Raw genomic sequence first — 25067 nt, 5'->3', positions numbered from 1 at the left:
ACTTGCTAATTATCACCTAATTACCATGAAATTTGCAGACCTGTAAAATGAAGTGTTACCGTTAAAATGTTATACATGTATTCTTTAAATTCAAATGTTTTTTTTGTCTGTCTAGATCATTGCGGCCCAGGAGGAGATGCTGAGAAAGGAGAGAGAGCTGGAAGAAGCCAGGAAGAAACTGGCTCAGATCAGACAGCAGCAGTACAAGTTCCTGCCCAGCGAGCTACGAGAGGACGACAACTAAACATTCAAACTCACATCTGCATTCGCTTGAAGCGGCGTGAAGAGCACAGCTGTGAATGCGTTGCGAGTGGCACACTTGAAAGCAGGTATGTGGCCGACAGCGACTTCAGATATGTCGTGACTGATTTAACAAACCAGTAAAGTCTGCAGTGAGTCCACGTCACACGGAAAGATCTCAAAGTCAACCGCTCGCAAGTTTGAAATACTACTGTATGGAACTGACTACTCTCTGAAAACAACGTAAAGATTGTGGTGATTCGACTGAAGAACTGCTTTTTGTCCTCATGTATAGCACAACTACTTTGACTGATCCAATCTGAACCAGAATGTGACATGCTCGGGACAAACAGCATAGCTCACATGCTCTCTTGTTTGCCCATAAGCTACAGTTTTTTTTTTTTTTTATTTTGTTTCACAAATTGCAGCTCTAGTTCATAAACTTCTAAGATGAAGAAATGATTGTATTGCCGTTCATATGAAATAGCCGTTTAACTGCAGCGTTACTCGGAGAGCGAAAACACTCTGAATCTATTGTCTGAATGTTGGCATTTATGCTCCAATTTGGCTCCTTAATATCTGTTTAAATCATGTGACGTGTCTTGACTTAAATTCAGCGGTCATTAACCCCTTAAAGGAAGGTAGGATGCTTAATGGTGTTTCTTGGACCATACTGACACTTGTTTTTGGGAATCTTCCTTTAAAGTAGACAGTGAAATAAGCGACTTCTCTTTCTGTCTTGTCTTTTGTTTATGCGGATATTGATGGGCTCTACACGCAAAATGTCTTTATAAGGTGCAACTCTACATGTTTGTCTAAGCTCTTGAATATCGTTGTCATCGTTTTCAGACTCAAGTAGAATGTTTTACATTACCTTAACCATGTGAATGCTTTTCTACACAGGACGACACATTACACTTTTAGAAGAAATATTTATTACTCCCGAAGTATTTTTTAGCAGAGAGGGGTCAGAAATGTTATTAACCACTAGCAGAGTGGACCACTAGCAGAGCTAGTGGTCCGATATCTTCTCCTTCAAACATCTTCTTTTTTTTTTTTATTCCTTATCATTTCGGGTATTGAGACCTACATACAGTATAAACAGAATTTGATCATGATGCAATAACATGGATGGTGCTTTAGGGGGCAGTATTGGTTTCCCTTACACCATGCAAACTTAAAGTAATAATCTAGGAGGTGTTATTGTAGGAATCAGTGCTTAGAGTATATAGAATATGGTATGTTGACAGGGTAACCACCAGGCAGGTTGATTGGCTACAACATCATGCAAATTAAGAATACCTGTAAATACCTCAGACGTCTTGAATCAATTGAATGCCGTGCAGTGCCGCTTCTGTGCTTTGTCTGATGGTTATGACCCCCTGCAGATTTACTTTGGCCCTTCCCTTGACGATTTTCTATCCCCACTATTACAGTGATTTTTATTCCTAGCAATACACAATCACTGCCAGGGATTGATTTGAGTCCATTCACCTCCAATTCTGTAAATTCAGAAAGCAGCAAAATTCTAAATCTGAAAATAACTTAGCAATAAGCTAAATTGTAACAAATAAAACTTGTGAGATTTGTTGATTGAAAGTGAAGCGACTGCAACGCTAATCACTGCAGTTCATCTCCTTTTTTGTCCATCAGTTTACGAATTTAAAGAGGACCTATTATGTTTATTTTCTGGTCAATTACTTGTATTTGGGGTTTTTACCAGAACATGTTTACATGATTTGATATTCAAAAAACGCTTTACCTTTCACCCTCTGTCCGAAACGCTCTGTTTGAGCTCCAATCTAGCAGCTAGGGAAAATGTGTTACCTGGTGACATCACCACGTTACGGAAGAAAAGGCGGGACTTCAAGCAAGGTGTTTCAGGAGCAGTGTTTCTGTGGGGGAGAGTAACTCCCTTTGGCGTGGACTTTGGGCTTCGTAACTTTGCCGACCTTTTACATGCACAAAATAACACACTTAATAACAACACAAGGAAAGGGGAAAAAGCACAAAAGCATAATAGGTCCCCTTTAAGGGTGCTCTGTGCGACTTTACTGAATATACTACTTGCTGCAATAGAAGAACCTTTTTTGTTTACCGAGTTTGATTGTAGTGTGTTTGGTTGCCTCGTCTTACTTTATGGGCTGTGTTTCAATATTAAACTACAGTATATCGTAAGATCAGGTCCTGCTGTGAAAATGCATGGCTTTGTGCTTCAGATGCATCTCTTTGTTTATACAGTGGCAGAGTTAAACCTTTAAGGATGCACTGAGTGATTCTGACCTCCACGTATGAGACAGTATACCACAGCGAAACGGCTCAAGACAGACCGTCACGTTTCAGTTTTTGTTTTGGGGTCTGAATTCAAGTTTCAAGTGTTTTCTGGCATTGTATTTTGTGTGAGTGTGGGAGGGAGGGAGGGGATGGGAAGGGGGTCCACTACTCATCAGTCAAGTCTGTAGTGTTATTATTAGTGCCTTAGTCCGTAGCCCATACAGTGTCTGGTCTGCTTGAGTGACAGCTTCACCTTATCGGTCAGTAGAAGGTACTGGACGAGCAATTGTTTGGGGATGTTGGTTCATGTCCGTGGGGGGTTTTCTAACACGTGTTGTCCCACTTGTTAACGTACTGTTCCTCTATAAGTGCTCAACCAACTGCATCCCCTCTTCTCTTTTACTCTCTCTGCCACATATAAGGCCTTTTGGGGATGACAGAGGAACTGTCCGCCAGTGAAAAAAATGTGTTGCTGTTTAAAATGTACCATCAGCATATATATATAAGTATGTATATTATACATATGGACACATTTTTGTACTGCATTCCATGGGCATGTACCACAGTGCTTCAAAACTTCGACTGACTGGAGATTTCGGTCTGTCAACTGCTTTATTGTATGTTATGAAGTCACTGAAATTTTATGGATTGGCTTTTATTTTTTTTGTTTCTTGTGCTTTTAAGCCCCTATGAAAGATAAATGTGATATTTCGATATATCTGTCACCATTAAGATGTCGTGACGCATTTCAACGATGTGGAGTAATTGAAGTGTTCTGTAAGTTTTTCCCGCTCCGCCTAACAGAAATAAAATTATGAAGTTACTACAATAAAGATGAAGTGATAACATACAATATAAAAGATATTTATCTGGCCTCAATAAAACTATTTTTTGTATTCACTGAAAATAAAGCATTTCAATGTAACTTTGTGTTTCAAGTTTCCTTTTTTGGAGTAAAGACAGAAATGTGTGTGCATTTGATTTTACACTGATTTTCACACTACACGCTACTCCAACAACTGGCTCTAGAGAGGGCCATTCGCATTTTTGCGTCGGCCACCGTAGCTCTCCAGCATGCTTGGCACACGGGAGATGTTGTAATCTGCAACCTCACTGCACCGCCAGATCCTACTGCTCCTTTAAATAAAGAATACACCTTAATACTACCGGTATATATTATATAAATTGGTGATTTTACAGGCTGATTCCAGTGTCTTCAGACTCAATATACTTAAATTTGAATACTTTTTTAACAGCCGTTGCCAGGGGCATTATGTTTTCAAGTTGTCCATCCATCTGTACTATTCTCGTGAATGTGATATCTCAGGAAATTTCTTCAGATTTGGCACAATCGTCCACTTGGACTCAAGGACGACCTGAGTCCATTCAAAAAATGTGTTTTGTGAGGTCACAGTGACCTTTGACCTCACAAAACACATTCTTTTGGCCATAACTCTGTAACTCATATGCAAATTGTGACAATTTCTCACAAATGTCTAACAGGATAAAATGATGAAGTGATGACATTTTGGACAGATATGGATTGAACTGCAACTATGAACTGCAACTTGTCTGGTTGGCGGAGGCATACAACTGTGAGGGGGTAATTCTAGTTCTCATTAAACAAAATATATCATGATGTATATTTGCTCAATACATCAGTGTTAAATAAAGGACTTTGCCTCAATAAAATACAGTTGAAAGTAAAAACATTTAAATCAGAAAATATCAAAGAATCTGTGAGACTACGAATCAAACCAAACATTCAATACCAACTTTCGACACTTTCTTCTTCACAAAACTTCACAGTTTTCAGTCCTTGAAGCCACAAACACATCGTGCTACTAACGCCGCTTGGTTGGTACTCAAAATATATTGAGGTTCAATACCCAGATCCAGAAGGACTCTACCCGAATGTTATACCTGTCAGTTTGGAGACGGCTTTGAAACAGTATATAGACCTTTATGTTGGGGAAATAAAATTTACAGAGAGTAAAATTTGGCTGAATAGATAAAACATGAAACATCCAACTCTCCATGTGTGTTTGTTGCATCCTCTCACAACGTCTCAGTAGCAGTAGCCTACTGACAGGATACAGAACCACAACCAGTTCTCCGGTCTAACAGATAGAATAACAGAGAGGTGAGTGCTGGCAAGCGAACAAGGTCTCTTCAAGTGTTTCAGTCGAGTGTCAGGACGTGATGGTATATCTGAGTCGGCACTAAAACCTGACGCTATATTGAGTCCATGCTATGAAGTGAAAGGCGTGCTAAATTTGTCCGGCGCTAAAATTTGAGGTGGCAATGTCAATTACTGTGGCACAGCTGCTACTAACGCCGCTTTTAAACCTGGAATCCCTTTTTCTGCCATTTTCTCTCAAATTTAGCTCTTAGGCTACTGATGCATACGCTTTTCCTAGTGAGGGAAATCTAACTCTCGGTTACTTTTTAACATTTTCTAGTTCCTTCTGGATCTGACATTTAACAAGAGGCCCTGTTACACTGACTTGGCTGAGGGGAAGACAGAAAAAAACCCTGGGTAAAAGGACCCGGGCATTGAATTTAATGTGGACAAGCAGCTGATGGATAGCTCATCCATTATTTTTATGCCCTAAATCTAATTATAATAAAAGTCAGAAAGCGGGTACGGTTACTGACGACTGCTGTGTGCTTCATAGCAAGGTTACAGGCCTCAGCCACTAAAGACAGTTGTATTCAATATAAGATTACCTGCTTTGATTTGTAGGTGCCACGGGCACAAACAGTACCTTCTCAGCCATTGGTTCATTTTTCACATTTTCTTTCAATAAAAAGATGATTGTCACATCCAGTTGTTAGCTGTGTTACTCCAGTTATGGAAAATGACACACCAATGACGCTGTAACAAGCGTTGTGCACAGTGGCTAAACACACTCATCACACTGATATTTTTACATGACCTCACATATGAGCCCTGCACGTCTAAACCGTTCTGATGAGCTTGATCACGTTGAATCACAGCAAGAGATAAAGTTTGATTCAGAAGTATTGGGTGGAACACCAACGTTATTCTGCCTCGATACTTTTAATTATTGAGGAGAAAGTGAGAATTTCCAGTCTAGACATTAACAATGAAATCATCGCAGTGCTCCCATTTTTGTCTGGGAGCTGCTCACCCAGCTGTCTCAACACATCTATGACGAACCATTCAAACATCTCTGGCCTTCATTTGTGGTCTGACACTGCAGCATCAAGGTTTAACTCAACTGTGCTTTCACTATTTAGTCTGCAGACTGTTAAATTCCTTTAAAACACAAACCACGCTGTGATACGCCACAGAAACAAAAATGTATGAGTTCTTCACAACAATAAATCAAAATGCATACACAGCCATCAACAGACGATGGTCACCTAGTGAAATCAAATTTCAAAGCTCTTTAAACTTCACAGGTGACTCTTTTAAAGGCTGTTACTTAATTGTTACAGGGCCACATAATCTCCTGCTTGATGGGAATTCTGGGAATACTGAGGATTGTTTCAATTATGGCGCCCGTCAGCATAAAGTTGACTCTCAGGGGAACTTTTTTCTGGCGAACAGAACAATTAAAAGACATTTTTTTCCCATGTAGAAATATAACATTGATTTCAACTGAGCAATATACTCCAGAATGATTGCTAGGATGTGCAATAATGAGAAGGAATGTGGCTTATTAAGCCAATTTAACCATTTACTCAAGTCTGGAAATGAGGGGGCTAATTTTAAATAGATTGTGGATTGGCAAAGTTCCCTAGTATAAGTGTGAATAAAACAATGTGATTAAAGGCTCCAAAAAATCCTTGAAGATGAACACTTTGTGTTTGCTGCAGGCAAAAATACTGAAAACATGTGTTACATGTAAGAGAATATAAAAAGTCACAATCTGAGTTACATTAAAAAGACCTCTGTCTGCACTATAAAGAACTGTGAGCCCAAGTATTTTAGAATTATTTACAGACCCCTGAATCAAAACCCTAAACCTTAATCTGAGTAAATCGTTAATTGTTGGACAGGTACAATGTGTCGATGTTCATCTCTCTATCTGTCCAGGGTGCTAGGGTGACATGGATTTCGCCATGAGCCCCTCTGATCTCTGTATATGCCAGGTATGCCTGGCTGGCTGCTTAACAGTCCACAAAACACATGGTTGGGTGACAACACAGTGACAGCTGACTGCCTTTAAAAAGCTACCAGCCTGGACCACTAAAAGAGATAAAATATAGTAAAATAAAGAGTAAAAACACAGAAGAAAAGGGACAAATAATGAAGATATAATTATGAAAGTAAACTTATATATAAAATAACTTTAAAACAAGTCCAAATGTAGCTACAATAACTTTGAGAGTAATTTGTTGGACCCTCCAAGTGTTTCTCAAATCAAGTAGTATTTAGTAATAGCAGTTTTCTGAGGGGAAATGCCTTGTTGATGGCAAAGGAGAATGCCCAGACTGATTCCAACGGACAGAAGGACAACAGTATCTCAAACAACCGTTCGTTACAACACAGGTTTTTAGAAGAGCATCTCTGAATGCACAACATGTGGAACATTGAAGCGGACGGGCTACAGCCTCCTGTCAGCTAAGAACAGGAAAGTGAGGCTAACATTTGCACAGGCTCTCCAAAATTGGGCAATAGAAGATCAGAAAAAAATTGCCTGGTCTGATGAGTCCCGGTTTCTACTGTGACATTCAGATGGTTGGGTCCGAATTAGGTGTAAACAACATGAAATGCCACATGAATCCATCCTGCTTTGTATCAACGGTTCAGGCTGTAATGGTGTGGGGGATATTTTCTTGCCACATTTTGGGCCCCTTTAGTAAATGCCACGGCCTACCTGAGTATTGTTGCTGACCATATCTATCCCTTTATGACCATAGTGTACCATCTTCTAATGGCTACTTCCAGCAGGATAACGCGTCATATCACAAAGCTCAAATCATCTCTAACTGGTTTCTTGAACATGACAATGAGCTCACTGTACTCAGATAGCCTCCACAGTCACCAGATCTCAAAATAGAGCACCTTTGGGATGTGGTGGAAAGGTGGTCATACTGTTGCCTCTCCATCAGCTCGAATTATCTCTGCCATCAACGAGGCATTATTGCCCAGAGACCTGTGACTCAGACCATTCTCTGTAAAAACTAGAGATGGTTTTGAGTGAAAATCTCAGTTTATACTCAAACCAGCCCATCTGCCACGTTCAAAGTCACTAAAATCCCCTTTCTTCCCCATTCTGATGCTTGGTTTGAACTTCTGCAGATCATCTTGTCCATATCTGCCTAAATACATTGAGTTGCTGCCACGTGATTGGCTGATTAGATATTTGCATTAACAAGCAGTTGAACAGATGTATAATAAAATGACTGCAAATTAGGAGAAATATGTTAATTCAGTCTATAAATGTCTACACATTATCCCACCAACCATAAAACACACCTTTTCATCTACAATGATGGATATTTCAAAGGGTTACTAATGACACGTGATTGAGTCAATTTATTTTCATGTCTGGGAGAAATTTGTGATTAAATGGGTTAACTTATAATTACCCATACCTGGAACTTGATTTTTCTTCTCAAGGTCCAATTTCCCCAACATGTACAAAAAATGAATTACTGTAGTCTAGTCGACTGTAAACTATTATTACTCAACCATCCACCAGTCCAGACCACAGGTTGTGTGTGACAGCTGCGGCTGTGCCATTGGCCCCTTGAACTATCACAGAGGCACAGAGGAGGGGGGTGGGACGGATGTGGAAATGCCAAAGCTTCTGTATCTTCCACTGCGGTCCATTTGAGATCAAACTCTCATGCTTGTATTAGCTGAGAGAGGAGTTGAACAAGCTTGATGATACACCTCTACGGAGAGCAAAGCCTATCTGGTTGCTGTTCAGATATTCGAACTATGCTGTGAGGGAGCTGTTAAAATGATCCCTAGAAGACAAACAAGCCATACTGGCTAATATGACACCCCAGAGAGAGACAAGAACTTTCACAGTGGGCTTATCCAATCACATGTATTTGTTTTGTATGAATAGCTCTGATGCATGGGGGGCTATTACAATTCATTCTGGCACCATCTGTTGAAAAGAAATGTTGAAATTTGTTGTGAGTACATGATTCATTAAAACAGTGTCTGAAATCCTTTATTTTGGCACAACCAGATGTAAAAATATATAAAAATAACAAATTAAATTGCTAAACAATGGTCAAATTATTCATAATTTGCCTTTACTCACATGTAGTTTATGGGTTATTTTCCTGGATGATAATAAGGTCAGTAAGTTTAACCCCCCTCAGAGGAGCTACTACTTCCTTGAGTCTTCACACTCTACTTCCTACCTGTCACTAGGGGGGTGTTACTTATAGGAGTGGACTGAGAAGTCTTGATGTGCCCTCCTCCTGATACTCCTCCTATACGCCATGTAGAGTCATAGAAATGTCCCTGAAGAGCGAATCACTGAAGAGATCCAGGGAAAAAAAGACAGGTCCCGTTGACAAACAGCTGCAGTTGTTTCCAAAAAGGTATTGGGTATCCAGTTACTGCCTGGCCAAACTATATATTTGATCACTACAACCCGTGCGAGCTCGCACTCCAGCTGGGCGTTCAGTGTGGTTCAGACGCTCTGATCCTTTTCATCCAGTTTCTTTTTTGATTTGCTCGGACAGCCCCGACAATAAGCAGCCATGGATGCCATCAAGAAGAAGATGCAGATGCTCAAGCTCGACAAGGAGACAGCCTTGGACAGAGCTGAGCAGGCCGAGTCAGACAAGAAAGCAGCCGAGGAAAGGAGCAAACAGGTACTGCTTGGTTCCTGCATGTCCAGTGACTGAGGATTAATAGTGATTGAATACATTTGAAGAAATCATAATATATTTTTCTTTTGTTGTTATTTTACTTCATTTGGGCAGCATGAAGTTGCCAACAAAAAGGAATATTTTACACATTTAATTCCTTATGATTCAGCTACGTTTAATAATAATGAGCACATTCTAACAGCTTAGAATGATTGTATTTCTGAATAGTTCATATAGAGTTTATTATGTATTATTTTCACACCTTAGAGATTATTTACATTCACTATGAGGTGTCACATACTTGGTGTGATTGAATCTGAGAGTAATGGTGTCTGTCTTACATGTTACTAAACCTCCTGGTGTTTCTCTGTAATCAAGCTTGAGGATGACCTGCTGGCACTGCAGAAGAAGCTGAAGTCAACTGAGGATGAGTTAGACAAGTACTCTGAAGCCCTGAAGGATGCCCAGGAGAAACTGGAGGTCGCTGAGAAGAAAGCCGCAGATGTGAGTTTGGGCTGACTGGTGGAGAAGCCCCAGTACAGTGGGTCACACATTGCCTAACAGTTTGACCTTGAACCACCGCTTGAGTCCCCTCAGGAAAGATTACCAGCCCCCATACAGATCAGATTTACTCTAATGATTAAGTTATGCAATAATTAATAATAATAGGAGACATATGGGTTGGATAGGATGAAAATATGGATAATTAAATTTAGCTCTTGTGCTGTATAGGTCACAGCTTACTGGCTTACCAGTGCATTCCAACGCCATTTGGACCAATCTGAGGGCCAGTGTAGGGTTTCAGTGGCGCATTTTATAAGCATATTTTGACGTGTTAAATCCTTGACAGATTTGTGGTTGTTCAGGTTTCAATTGGCACTTGTCCAACCCTGATGACAGTTTTGAATGTGTTTAAAGGGACTGTTTGTAACTTCTTACACGTATAAATCAATCCGGGTCGGTGTCCCATGTGCGCTCATGTGTGGCTACGTTGTTCAGACTCAGACTCCAACACAAACTACATGGAAGCACCAAAACCGCAAAGTTATATCTAGTGAAGCCCGTCTTGCAAAACAGTGTTGGCCGCGGTCGGAGAACGCGGGGAAGACCGTAGCTTTGGTCTCCAGGGCTGGAGTTTCTGCTCCTCTGCTCCTCTGCCTGCCTGCCTTCACTCACAGCTCGCTCCACCTCACGTGCATGCGGCACACTACACACTGCAGAAGAGTAAGTTTAGCTCTGAGAATATCTAGTGAATGTACAGTGGATGTTTGTTCAGAAATAAATGCTGCAGCTCCTCCAGACCAACAGAGGTTCTCCGTGTCTTGTGAAGTGACGGAGCTCCGCAGCGAGTTACGTTATCGTCTCCGACCGGGTGCCGGTGTCTCCCGTTTTCTCCAGCCGCGGTCGGGGGGCTGAAGCAGGAAAAGCCAACACTAGGATCAGCAGTGATTCATGGAGAGACCTTCATCTGGTCAGCTAACATTATTGCCAAGTAGGTGAAATATAGAGTGATATTGTGGTTTTAGCTGAAGTGTGTCGCCTCACTGTGTTGAGCGATGCTCGTTCATGTCTATGTAGAGCGAGCACAAGCGCGAGCCCGACGCTGACTTCCGTTGACTTAACGGCCACAGGTGTCGCTGTTAACAAGCATTTCTGATTCTTACAAACAGTCCCTTTAAAAAATCGATCCCGTGACGGGAGACTTTGGCCAATCACAGGTCATTTCAGAGAGAGAGAGCGTTCCTATTGACTGTGCTCCAGCTGGTGGGCGGTGCTTGGTATTTCCTCAACTGATCTCAACATGGCTGCCGGGTCACAAACTTTCTCATTTTACAGCTAAACAGTACACTACAAGATGTTTCTGAAAACATTTGAGGTCAGAAATAGGCATTACAGTAACAGAATATTGATTCATATTTGATCAGCGCTGCCTAGTTTGACCGCTTGATCGGAGTTCGCGAGTGATTGACATATGCTCAGAGATGGCAGGCTCCAGCTCGGCTCTGATTGGTTGTTTTCCTCCGGTCTGTGAAATCTTGCAGATGCCATTAGGAGCACCGGAGGACACAGAGGCTCATGATTTTTTTTTTTTTTCAGATGACCTGTCTCATGCACTACTGTCAGGATATAGTGACCGTTTTTAATCATATTTGCTCCAATTCTACACACTGCAGCTTTAATAATAATAATAAGATTTATGTTATGTTCATTAATTAGACAATTAATTAGGCTATTTGTACACAATTATAATTTAGCTCATGACTGAATCAGTGTTTAATGTTTGATAGGGTTAGCTCAATTTACCTGTATAGGGGATGCACTCAAAAACACATCATGATTTAGTTATAGCCTAACTGACAGAAAGTAATAAAAAAAAATGACATGATTTAATAAAAAAAAAAAAAGCTCTGGAAATCAGCACAGTTAATATATGTTTTATCCATTTAATACTTTTTTTTATTCCTTGCGTGTAAAAAATGAGGTACTTCCGGGGTTTGGTGGCACATCCCAATCCTCCTCCTCCTCCTCCTCCTCATCAGTGGTTGATTAAAGGCGGTGGGGGCAGGGATCAGACGCACCGCATCTCCAAGTGCGCGTGACTGTGTGTGTGTGTCTACATTGAGGCTGTCTGCACACAGCTGAAAGGAAAACTAGCTTACTGTAGCTGAGAAAACAACAAAAAGAGCAAAAAATGGCCGGTGGGAGCTCTCTGGAAGCTGTGAAGAAGAAAATCAAGTCGTTGCAGGACCAGGCCGATGCTGCGGAGGACCGAGCAGCTCTGTTACAGCGAGAGCTGAACCTGCAGAGGAGCTCGAGGGAATCAGTAAGCTCATTATTTAAAAGGCAATTAAGCCTCCAGGCTGCAGCAGACGGCATTAGGGCGTAAATCTGTGTCAAAAAGCATGGCTGCAGCTAGTCCACAGACACAGAGAGACAGGGTTATGCTCTAATGCAGTCAGGTAGACATGCTGGAAATTAGCCCACTGGAGGAGGATGTGAGTTAGATGAAGGGACATCACAAACAGCCCTGTAACAAGTAGCCTAGAGGCTAATGATGCAGCAGGTCCCTCTCCTTTGTAAAGACTACTGGCTAGTTGGAGCACAGGAGGGCTGCTACATTCTGGCAATGTTTTGTAGCTGTTTATGGGACAAGATAACTAAATCACTGTGAGACAGGGAATTGGTGGCTCAAGAGGGAAGGAAGTGTTGCTAAATTAGTCTTGAATTGCCTTTTTTAAAGGTACTGCTAACATGTGGTAGGTTTAAAATGTGTATTAAAAGAAGAGAAATCCACCCTTCAACCTGTGAATAAAATGTGCCTGCATCCCTCCCTTGGGGCTTAATGCTCCTGACCCAACCCAAGCTCCCCTTGGGAGAGTATGGGATGGGCTGGATGTTGTAAACCTGCAATTGATAGATAGATAGACAGATAGATAGATAGTAACTTTATTGATCCCAAGGAAAATTCAAGTTTCCAGTTCCATAGTGCAAAACATGTTAAGATAAGATATACTTTTATTGTTCCCGTGGGGAAATTTTTCCTGGACTCTGTCCAACCGCAGTTACAAACACTAAATTAAAACAGCATCAACAACAATAATAAACGATTCCACACAAGACAAGGAAACAGTTTCACAGAAACAGATGTTTCAACACATACACAGTCCACATACATAATGGCACATACTATCACACCTGACACACCATGGAAGGTATTGCACCCAGGTAGTGCACTGCACCGTCTACCGTCTTGCCCATATTGCACAGACAATAGTCCAATATTACACAGGTGCAACATATTGCACTGTCCTAATTTAACATATTGCACTGTCCTTATGATAGCTTTATGTTACGAGTTGTTGAGGAGTTTAATAGACATTAGTAGTTAGTATAAGGGAGTAAAAAAGTTAGTAGTGCAAAGTACAAAAAATATACCAGATATAAAATTACAAGGAGATGAAGAAAACTGTTAAAACTGACTATAGTGCAGGGTAACAGCTGTGATATCTGACTATTCAAAAAGTGAGTATAGTGCAGAACAGACTATTAAAAATGAGTATAGTGCAGCAGGGTAACTCCAGTAGCTTAGTCTATGAAAGTGCACTGTGTGCATTATTATCTATCCTGCAGACTGTCCCCCCCCCCCCCCCCCCCCCCCCCTTCCTCCCTAGAGAGGTGTTGTACAGTTTGATGGCTCGGGGATGTCCTGAGCTTGTCTGTGGAGCACTTGGGGAGCAGCAGCCTGCCGCTAAAAGACCTCCTCTGTTTGGTGATGACGGCGTGCAGAGGATGGCTGGCGTTGTCCAGTATGGCCAGCAGTCTGTTGAGTGTTCTTTCCTCTGCCACCGTCACCAGAGAGTCGAGCTCCATGCCGACCACAGAGCCGGCCCGCCTGATCAGTTTGTCCAGTCTCGAGGTGTCCCTCTTAGTTGTGCTGTCCCCCCCCAGCACCCCACAGCGTAGAAAAGGATGCTGGCGACCACAGATTGGTAGAACATCTGCAGGAGTTTTGTGCAGATGTTAAATGATCCCAGCCTCCTCAGGAAGTACAGTGTGCTTTGGTCCTTCTTGTAGAGGTGGTCAGTGTTTATTGTCCAGTTCGGTTTGTTGTCCAGCTGAATCCTTTTAGATGATTTTATGCCATACAAATAAACTTGATTTGATTCCATATGTTTGTGTTGTTGTGCTATCCTATAGGCTGAGAGTGATGTAGCTTCCCTGAACAGACGTATCCAGCTGGTTGAGGAGGAGTTGGATCGTGCTCAGGAGCGTCTGGCCACAGCGCTGACCAAGCTGGAGGAGGCTGAGAAGGCTGCTGATGAGAGCGAGAGGTGGGTACCTTCCATGCATCTGGGAAAATAGACCCCCACTGGGTCAACACAATCCACTCTTAAGCCCCCTAAAGTCCTTGGTATTATACAGAAAATGCAGTTGTGCTCTTCATATACATATATAACCTCCCAGTTTGTGAGGTTTCCCCATCACCTCCGTAATATTTGTTTTGATGAAATATACTTGTAGCGACTACCATCAATCAAAAGTCCATTAAGAGGCTAAGTAGGCACTTAGCTGTGACTTGTTCAAAGAAATCCATGCTTAAGTCCAGATGTGTTTATGCTATTTATTAAATGAAAAGAGTTACAAGCAATAACTGTACTGGGATAACTAAAGTAGGTGACGGTCAACAGAAACTATCGGAGCCTTGCTCACCCTCTTTATCCCAATCCCGCCGTCAGAGTGAACAGTTAAATAAATAAAGTGATAGTAACCAAAAAGAATGTATGCAGCCTAAACAAATAATACTAAACACAGGCTAAATACGCATTTTGGCCGCTACAATATTCTTTATGAAAAAGAATAATGTGGCAGGGTTAGGACAGGATTTTAAATTTTGATAGTCGAACAGAAGAAATCCAGTCTCGAATCACTCCACTATGCTTATAAGGTCTCATGCTGTTGCAAACTTTTTGGCTCACAGTGGTCCTGCTGGTGCTGAATGCCTTTAAGACAAATGGGAAAACAAGTTGTATTAAGCTAGCACTGAAATGTTGGAATCTGCTAAACTACAGTACACTAAAAAACAAAGATTGCACCTGATACATGCTGTCGGAGTACCACGCCTAACATTTTGCTCAGTGCTGCCACTGGTGGCTGGAAGACATATTGCACTAATATTCAGAAGTTTGCAATAAATTAAAACAAAGGGATAGAAAAGTAGTTTTCTTAGATGATATTTTGCATAATAGCATGGCTAAATTCTAGCGCTTCAACCATTGATCTATTAGTTATCAACTATTAAATTAATCGCCAACTATTTTGATTACTTTGAAGGAATTTTTTAAGAAAAAAAGTCAAAATTCTCTGATTCCAGCTTCTTGAATTTGAATATTTTGTGGTTACTTTACTCTATGACAGTAAAATGAATATCTTTTGAGTTGTGGACAAAACAAGACATTTGAGGACGTCATCTTGGGCTTTGGGAAACACTGATTTACTTTTTTTACCATTTGCTGACATTTTATAGACCAAACAACTAATCGCCCCCTCAGTAACACAATGGAGGGAGAAGGTTAAAGAGGTTTACTACATTTTAATTTTTTTAGTCTTCTATTCATTTCTGTTATGTATTTATTTTTCTCGTTGTGATTTTTTTATCACAATTTACTTGTATATATTCATCTTCTCTTCTCGCCTAGTGTGATTATGGGTAGGCATGTTGTTTTTCCTCCCTGTACATCTGTGTATTCTCTGGGCCTATGGACTAAGGGTGTTGCTCGCTCCTACTTGGTGGCGCGATGTGTGGACATTGTGGGGATGCCGAGGCTCACGGACTGCCTCCTAAGGACACGTGACTCTGCTGCGTTATGTCAAAACATGTGACTGTGCTGTACGACTGTACCTGTTGAAAGGAAATAAAAAGAAGTTAAAACCCCCCCAAAAAAAAACAAAAAAAAAAACTAATCGATTAAGCAAGAAAATAATCGACGATGAAAATAATCGTTAGTTTGCAGCCCTACTAAATTATTCACTGTTGTTGCGTTTCCAAATTTCTTTAATATTAATGCAAAATAACTCCTGACCAATAGTGGAAGAGGCACACCTTTTTAACATTTTGATGGAAACTTACAGTGCAGGTATTGACAGCTTGGATAGTACAGTCACACTGCTCACCATGACTGTGTGTCATGCTCTACTTTTAGTTATACATGACCGCTCACACAGTCATCATGTACATGGTGTTACCCACCATAATATCACGGACCAGTGTGTCTATAAAGCATCGAGACATTTCGTCCAGATAGCAATCTATTGTATGTGAGAGTCTATGCAGTCCTTCTCGAATGTCAGACCACCTTCAACACTACGACGTCGACATCAGTAGGAACCATGTGGTAGACTTTATTTTAAGCCACATAGGAATGGAATGTCCTGGGCCCTTTTATAAGACGAACTATTATCTTTGTCAGTTGTACAAGAGTAAATCATCAAAACTTATTACTGTACAAGGCTGTGTTGAATACTCGATTCTGATTGGTCAATCACAGCGTTCTGCGGTCTGTAATTTCTTTATAGCAGACCGTTGCTATGTATAGCAGACCGTTGCTATGGGCGCAGTTCAGATGTCGGACTCTGTCGGACTGTTTTTGTGTCAAAATATTGATTTCTTAAGTAAGTAGCCGTGTAATAAGGGGGATAATGTTCAGCTAGCGGGTCATTGTTGTGAAAGAATCCCCTTCAGGGCGATGAGAGACCCGTCCGCTTCGCGTTGGGGTGCAGCATCGCCCTGTCGGGGATTGTTTCACATCAATGACCGGCTCGCTGTACATTATCCCTTACATATTGGTCTGTTGTTGTGCCTGTGGTGCCCATGACTTACCTGCCGTACTATTTTCTTTCCCTCAGAGGCATGAAGGTCATTGAGAACAGGGCCATGAAGGACGAGGAGAAGATGGAGCTGCAGGAGATCCAGCTGAAGGAGGCCAAACACATTGCAGAGGAGGCTGACCGCAAATACGAGGAGGCATGTTCTCAGCTGTTCACCGCATGCTGAACTTTGAGCTTAACACTTTCTGCATTCTTTTACTTCAATGTAACAGCTGCCACTTTCAATGGACACTTTCTCCCAGATGCATATTATTGCCACTAAATCATAGATTAAATTAGAGTTACAGTAGTAGAAGAAATGTAAATCTGTCTGACTATCGATGTATCAAACCACTGTGGGGCTTAACTGTGTACGTTGTGACTTCAGGTGGCCCGTAAGCTGGTGATCATTGAGAGCGACTTGGAACGTACAGAGGAGCGCGCTGAGATGTCTGAGAGGTAACAACTTCCTTCCCTTTCCCCTCCACCTGGTCCTCCATTGTCACAACTTCAAATAACATTTCTGTTTGTAATTTTTGTGTTTGTTCGTCTGTGGCATCCTCCTGCTTGTTCAACCAAACCATAAATCGATAGCAAATGCTCTGAGCTTGAGGAGGAGCTGAAAACCGTGCAGAACAACCTGAAGTCTCTGGAGGCCCAGGCAGAGAAGGTAGGATGACTGACCAAGATGATACATTGCAAATAATCCACAGCTTAAACCCTTGAAAATGTGTTTAAAACTGTCTGGTATATTTGTCTAACTCTGGCCTTTGTATGCAACCACAGTACTCGCAGAAGGAGGACAAGTACGAGGAGGAGATCAAGGTTCTTACAGACAAGTTAAAGGAGGTGAGTTATTTCACTAGTGAGTCATTAAAAAAAAAAAAGTTTATCCATCCTGCGTTTTTTTTTTTTCATAGGCATTTTATAGAGCTTCTTTGAAACTGGTGATTTGAATGTTGAATCGATAGTGGTGCAGGAATGAGTCCTAAAACCCGAAAATGAGTTGGCATTTTAGCACTTCTGGTTCTCTCGTCTGGAAGTCGATGAGCTTTTTGAATGGGTGTTTAGTTAGAGGCCTGTGGTTAACACAAGCTTAAGAGATTTAAGCATTTTGTTCTTTGACATAAAATACATCAGTAAATACCCCACTCGTGAATTTTGAAGCTTTTACGTGTCCTTTCAAAAAGGCGGTTGCTAACGAGTGGCTAAATGAGACTACTAAACGTCATCATGCTGAACACTAGTCCGCCTTTAGCTTAGTGGTGGCGACGTGAAGTCATGCGACCGTGGTGTTGTTTGTTTATAGCCTAATGTTAGCTTTTTACTTCTGGCGATTGCATTTACGCTTCAAACACCATAAAAATGGTGTTCATTTGTGAAAAAACAAAACATGCAAGTATTATAGACGTGTGTTTGCCACAGATCTTATATTCTGCAGTAATCCAAAACCCAATGGAATAATCCCATTGGCTTTTTGTCGAGGAAACCAGGGCGATGCTAACTTCCTGTTGGCCTACAAAAATGTCATCCCTGCACCACGCTATAGTTAATTAAATGCTGACTATGTATGTATTTTCCATTAGAAGTGATTATTTTACAGTGCTTAAGTGCTTTAAATGCTTGTAGTGCTGAGGCTGGTAAAGTGAACCTCTTAAAGTGAACTGCTAATGTTTGACTGTTTTCCTCCACTCAGGCTGAGACTCGTGCTGAGTTCGCTGAGAGATCAGTCGCCAAGCTTGAGAAGACCATTGATGACCTGGAGGGTATGAATCTATTCCACTTCATTTTTATGCATTTGAAAAAGTTGTTTTCACAAAATGTAGGGGTGTGTTTGTTACAGTGCAGTTGTGATGTAAGAGGCAGTTCCTACTCAACTTTCCAACACAAAAAGCAACCTTGTTGGGCATTATTCAGGTTTCCTCGTCTAGAGTCTTCTATCATAAATAAACGCCAGTTTTCTCTAATTTCTCAATTATAAAAGAGACAAAAGTGCCTCTTTTGTTAACATTGGTGCAGTGTGAGGTCATTTATCTGGGCAGCGGGGAGTTCGATAGGCCTCATGACAAATATCTGCACTGTCAGTTGTCTATCGGGGAGGAAAAACAAAGCGGTGATCCACAGAGGCTGACGTGATATTATTCGTGTTGGCTACAACATCTCGCACCACAATGCTGTTTGGCATTCTGTTGTAGTGCCTGTTCAAGGCCAGCTAGTCCCAAGCAGTCCTCTCAGGGTCGTGGAACATGTGAGGCAGTTTCTCAGTGACTCCTCAGGAATCTGACACAACGTCAGCAGCTGTTCATGTGCACTTCCTATTTCTGTCCTGCTTTTTTTTATTTCCCCCCCTTTCACTTTCTCTATTTTCCTTTATGACTTCTGTTCTCTGACATTATTATTTCTTTGTTTGTCTTCTTATTTTATCACAAATTCTTCACTTCCACTTAAAAAATAATTATCACACAATAGATGAGCTGTATGCCCAGAAACTGAAGTACAAGGCCATCAGCGAGGAGTTGGACCACGCCCTCAACGACATGACTTCCATGTAATTCACCCCATGCTTGGTTCTGTTCTGTGTGCCTTTTAGATGTCAACACCCCCTAACCACTGTTGGCAAGATATAATAGCTCCCTCTTGTGGCATGTTTGAGTGCAGTGATTTTTATTCATCTATACTATACATATTTTTTTTAAATCCTCCTTCACTGCTCGTCTAACCTTGATGTGTGTGTGTGTGTGTGTGTGTGTGAACTAAAGGTGTATTTTTGACTACATTCTTAGGCTAGATTTCTCAAACCTTTTGGTTAACCACTAACTGCATTTAGTAGTAGTGTTAGTGTTTCTTTGTAGCTTCTTCTTCCAACATTTTCTTAAGCTTCATTCTCATTTTCTTTAGTTTTTCTGGCTCAGTTCTGCATCCTTTTGTTTCCCTGTTTTGTTCTGCATGTCATTTATCTTCCATTCCTCCTTTTGGTTTTATATCTCCAACACTTTTCTTCTTCTCCTTTTTTTCACAGCTAAATTTTTACACCCTTCACCCCAGAAGCTGGTTGAACATCATCATCTCTCTCCTGTGCAGCGCAGCCCAACTTTCTGTCTCTGTATTTCTTTACTGCCCCACTACTCTAATGCACTCTGGGCTGTCGCTGCCGCCATCCATTTGTTCATCTCTCATACAGACCCTTTGTGCTGTGTTGCTTTCTGTAAAATAAACATTCTTCCATCTATGCCAGCCCTTCCCCCTTTCTCCTGCTATGTTTCTTCATTTCCATTTGTTCCATCTTTTTTTTTAATTTAATTTGTCTTTTATGTCTTAATTTGTTTTGTCGAGTAGCTTTTGAATAAACTCTGAAGCTCCTCTCCCATTTACTGTTCCCTTTTCTGTTCGAGAGGACAGTTATTTGTTATAATGGCAGTATTGAGGTGTTAATTAATTTTCTTTACTTGTAACAAAATAGTATCCACATGAAATACAACAGTTTTCCTTTGAATTAGTCGAATACGGTAAAATAACCAGAGGTCATGACCGGTTACCTGCTTTGATAGACGGTTTATTCGGCCATTTGCGCGGCCGCTTTCTGTATCGTAATTGCAAGTTTGGAGAAGTAAGATTTACTGTTTCCAAACCCTGATATCTTGAGCACCAAAAGGATCAACTGCATCACCAGGGATTTTAAATTTAAAGTACTGACTCAAACATCTTAACAATGATCTTTAGTGTCTGCATCCTCCTTTTTAAGGAATTGTGTTCTATTGTGAGATTACTATACCTAATAGAAATGTATTTTTGCTTTGGTGTGTCCAGTACGATTAGCCTAGGCTTGAACCCCACACCAAAAGCCATTTACTCTGAATCTGGATAATGCATTGTTCATTTTATGTGTAGGCTTCTTCCAGGCTATCCTCAATATCTCTGGGGAAAAAAAACTTTTCAGTAAAAGCTACAGCAAGCACAAAAGGAATGAGTAGGTGATGTTGCCATGGGTAACCAGGACAGCAAGTTAGTGACCGTTTGTGAGGCCTTTCTGGAAATGTGAAAGACAAATAGAGGAAGTTATTGCTTTAGTTTCATGCGTTTATGAAGTCGACAGTCCAGCTTCAGTACTTACAGTAGTATGGAGGTCGGTAGTTCACTACTTGTTTTGTGATTCAGCGTCAAAGCACTAACTCTTAGTCTTCTGTACTAACCTGCCTTCTGTCTCTTTCCCTTTTTTCTTACCTGCTTTCTGACTGTCAAGACCATCTATACAAGCAGCTTGAGAAAAACCGCCTTCTGACCAATGAACTGAGAGTAGCCTTAAACGAGGCTTAAACTGGAATGGGCTCTCGTACGCTCTCATTCTTCTGAATCTCAAACTTCCAGGCATATTGTCTAATGCTGTGATATATATATAAAAAGGGTGTAGACAACCGTGTCTATGACACAAAGCTTAAACCAAGTAATGCTTTCAACTAACGGGAATACAATTGCAAGATTTTCTCATTATGCATGCCCAAACTGCAGTTTCAGATGGGAGGTCGGACAACCTCAGCTTATGAAAAGTTGCAGAATGGATCAGATATATTTACTGCTCGGTTATCGACAGGGCTGAAGCACTTCAGTCCGGTTGAAATCTACATGGCGCGAAGGCCGGTGAGGATGCTAGAGGCCAACAGCTGAGGAAGGCTCATAAAAATGCTGCGAGGAATCCCCCTCTGTAATGTTATAAAGGTTAACCTGAAAGAAGGACAATGTTTTAACAAAAGACAATCAAGTATGAATTGAAAATTACAAGATCCGGTGTGTTCAGCTGTGCTGAGAACTAAACTGCCCATTATTTTGGTTTCAATTCATATTTGACTTTTGTTTGCATTGACAATATATTTGATTTTCTTGACAGACTATCTCTGATCTCACAATTTGAATGAGTATGAAGAGTACTTTGAACAAACAATCCTTCTGAATTCAGTCTAAATCATAACACAGGAGGAGGAAGTATACTTTGGTGTGAAGCAGGAAGGATGCATCTAGAGAGAATTCACAACATATCTGTTGTTTATATGAGCACACTAGTAGTTAAGAGACATGTTGTAGTCGTATATGACTGGAAAGTATGTGGAACATGTGCCTATTAATTCACTGGTTTACAACCTGGGGCTCCCGACCCCCACTAAGGGTCACCAAAGCTTCATGGGGGGTCGCGAGGCCTTCTTGATGTAAGACAAAAAAAAATGTTTTAACTTTACATTTGTCCTTTATCTCAGCATTTTATCAGTTTCTGTGAAGAAAACTAAAAGTTTGGATTATTATATAAGATATAAACTTAAAAATTAGAGGAAAAAAAGTATGCATTTAAAACTACCAAAGAGCTAATAGAACAATGGCCAAGTACTTAGCAGTACACTTGAAACACTGAATTTGTCAAAAAAGAGGCCTATTAAGTTACGTATGATTGTTAAAAATAACGAATAATACGTTACTAATGAATTAACAGGAAAACTCATCTCTGATAGAATATTCACCGGAAATAATCTGATGATGGATGAATCAAAATTCATCCAAATCGCTTGTTTTACTCAATCTTCCTGCAGTTATTGTGTTCACTATTTGATTTAATTGTGCAGTTTCAGTTGTTTTTGTTATGCATTGAATATAATATGAAATATCCATAAAATATGTCACTTAGTCGGGGGTCGTCGTCGGTTTACTCTGTGATAGAAAAGGGGTCCCTTTAGGAAAAATGTTGGGAATCACTATTAAATGACAGATCTCTGAAATCTGTCACTTAATGCAGTATTTGTCAAAACTCAAGCGAGAAATGAATGTAACTGTACAACTTAAGCTTTAGAGTCAAATAAAACCACAAGGACAGACTAAAAACCTGCTTGGAGAGGGTGCTTGGATTTGATACTGTAGGTCATGAGCATCATTTAAAACCACAGACTTGGCAAAGGGCCGTTCTTTGGTCCTAAACCCAGCTCATGCAGTCTTGACTACAGCCCTGTCTGTAGCTCGGTTTGTAACAATATCCAACACATGTCTAACACAGTTTCTTACCCTGGATTAGACTTTAGTCTGTTTATATTTTGTGCATCTTTGGGCTGTTTTTTTATGATTTTTTTAACCGATGCAATGCTGTATTAACAGATGAAGTCACACATGCTAAAGAAGAAGCCCAGAACGTAAAGCAGATTCTGGATCGGACTCTAACGGAGTTGTTTAACATTTGACCCAGCTCTGTTCATCTCCCCACGTTGCCTCATCTGCTCTGAGTATGGCTGGCTCCCATATACGGCTGCTACACATAACGTTGGGCCTTGCGTTTATATGTGTCCTCTGACCTCGTCATCCTGAAGAAACGAGCTCTACACAAGGTAGCACACGTGGCTTCGATGAGCTACAGTCAAACTACACTGTTTCCGTACACTGTAATCAAAGGTCAGTTAACATTCACTGTGTATTGTTAAAGTTTACATGTATATGTTGGGAGAATTTGCACTTTTTTGGGGAAACATACTGCACATAATCATAGTCAACAAAGCCATAACTTAAGCCAAGGTTATATAAATGGACTTTTATTATGTATACTTTTGTAAAGTTGCTTGTGTGTCTTTTGTTTCTTCTGTATTGTAAACCTTTTTTCAGTGTCTGTGATGTTGTACACTTCCAGTTTAGCAAGGAAGGAATTCTTAGCACAGTTCCTTGAATGTATTGTCTTGATCAGCTAAGTAATAGAAATGTTTGCACACTGTATTCACTTTCCTGTTCATTTTGAGAAACTGATTTGTTTGATTTCGTCGCTCTCATTTTATATTGGAAATGTAAAGAACATGAATAAATGGTTGGATCAGTATACTTTATTCCATGTCTGACTTTATTAAGAAATGTTTCTTTGGTATTTTTTGATACTGTGAGGAAGAAATAGGGGAAAACATAAGAAGAGAAACCTTTAATTGGCATTACTTTGTCTATCTTCTAACATGAAATTCTATGTCACTTAATTTAAGCAATGCAAAATGGAGCACTAATCTTTTACAGTAGAAGTGCTACTTGTATTTTACATGAGAAGCACAACATGACGTAGTACTGTGGTAAGCATAGGAGGAGGAAGTATATGTTGGTGTGAAGCAGGAAGGATGCATCTAGAGAGAATTCACACCATATCCGTTGTGTATATGAGCAAACTAGTAGTTAAGACACATGTTGTAGTCGTATATGATTGGAAAGTATATGGAACATGTGCCTGTCCTTAATTACAAGAAACTACAGTAAATGTAGGGGGAAAGTACACAATCTTCTAATTACTTGAGGGCAACAGGAATAATGGAGAGAATTTAATTATTAGTAGTATTATTTTTATTTTAGTTAGTTATTATTTTTAATGATTCATTTTTATTTTATTTATTTATTTTTTGCTCAGTCTTTTTATTGGTATTCTGTACAAAATCCAATAAATCAGATATAATTGTATAAACAAATATATCCCCCCCCATCCCTATAACAATATTACTGCACCGTTAAACAGGCAGAGTTAATTTCATAAACAATTACATTTATACATATAAAATGAATTAAATCCGATAGCAACATGAATGAAACATACAAAACAAGCAAAAAAAAAAAAGGAAAAAGGAAAGGACCAAAAAGACAAAAAGATAAGTAAATTAAAAATAATTATAAATAATAATAAAAAAAAACTAAGTATAAGTTGTGAATTATATGTAATACGGGGTCAGCAGTTTAAAACTTCAATGTCAGTTGTATCAATTTTTTCTATACATATATAATAATATTTCTGAGCACACCCTCTTGTAGTATAGCGAATCTTCTCCCATACCAAATTATGTGTGAGATCTTTAAACCACATCCTAATGGTTGGAGGATACTTCTCCTTCCATTTATTTTATTTTATTTTATTTATTTTATAGAAATGTAGTGGGAATCTTTAACCTGCCATAGCTCCTCCTGGCTGCATTATTATTTATTATTTTATTTTATTTTATTTTATTTTAACCTGCCATAGCTCCTCCTTCTCTAAAAATGTCCTTAATTACAAGAAACTACAGTAAATGTAGGAGGAAAGTACACAATCTTCTAATGATTTACTTAAGGGCAACAGGAATAATGGAGAGAATTTAATTATTATTATTATTATTATTTTTTTTTAGTTAGTTATTATTATTTTATTTTAGTTAGTTATTATTATTTATTTATGTATTTTTATTTTATTTGACTTTATTTGACTATTTTATTTTATTTATTTATTTTATTTTATTTATTTATTTTATTTATTTTATTTATTTTATTTATTTTATTTATTTTAATTTTATTTAATTTATTTAATTTGACTTTACTTTACTTTACTTTATTTTACTTTATTTTATTTTATTTAC

General features: G+C 39.8%; 2 protein-coding genes across 13 annotated transcripts in view; both read left to right on the top strand.

The window, feature by feature from the left end:
* Window positions 1-3439, top strand: part of LOC141753401 (talin-2) — a 116005-nt gene extending 112566 nt beyond the window's left edge. For all 4 annotated transcript variants that reach the window (XM_074612063.1, XM_074612053.1, XM_074612044.1 and 1 more), the window contains exon 58: window positions 116-3439. In XM_074612063.1, the coding sequence (XP_074468164.1) occupies window positions 116-244 (129 nt within the window). In that variant the 3' untranslated portion in view covers window positions 245-3439. The remainder of the gene's footprint in view (window positions 1-115) is intronic.
* Window positions 3440-9094: 5655 nt separating this feature from the next.
* On the top strand, window positions 9095-23527 carry LOC141753283 (tropomyosin alpha-1 chain-like). Of its 9 annotated transcripts, XM_074611819.1 has the most exons (10): window positions 9100-9330; window positions 9706-9831; window positions 14026-14159; window positions 16732-16849; window positions 17081-17151; window positions 17287-17362; window positions 17479-17541; window positions 18389-18458; window positions 19162-19240; window positions 19712-19933. In XM_074611819.1, exons 1-10 carry the CDS (start codon window positions 9217-9219, stop codon window positions 19713-19715), a joined length of 855 nt encoding a protein of 284 aa, XP_074467920.1. In that variant the 5' UTR covers window positions 9100-9216; the 3' UTR covers window positions 19716-19933. The 9 variants fall into 9 exon arrangements, with proteins under 9 accessions (XP_074467883.1, XP_074467920.1, XP_074467928.1 ...); XM_074611782.1 differs by lacking the exon at window positions 19162-19240 and having other exon boundaries at window positions 9095-9330; window positions 19712-20059; XM_074611827.1 differs by lacking the exons at window positions 19162-19240; window positions 19712-19933 and adding an exon at window positions 20933-21649.
* The last annotated feature ends 1540 nt before the right edge of the window (window positions 23528-25067 follow it).

This window comes from Sebastes fasciatus, chromosome 2, assembly GCF_043250625.1.
Source record: "Sebastes fasciatus isolate fSebFas1 chromosome 2, fSebFas1.pri, whole genome shotgun sequence".
Lineage (NCBI taxonomy): Eukaryota > Metazoa > Chordata > Actinopteri > Perciformes > Sebastidae > Sebastes > Sebastes fasciatus.
Note: the sequence above shows the minus strand (reverse complement) of the source record. Positions and strands in the feature narration are given on the sequence as shown.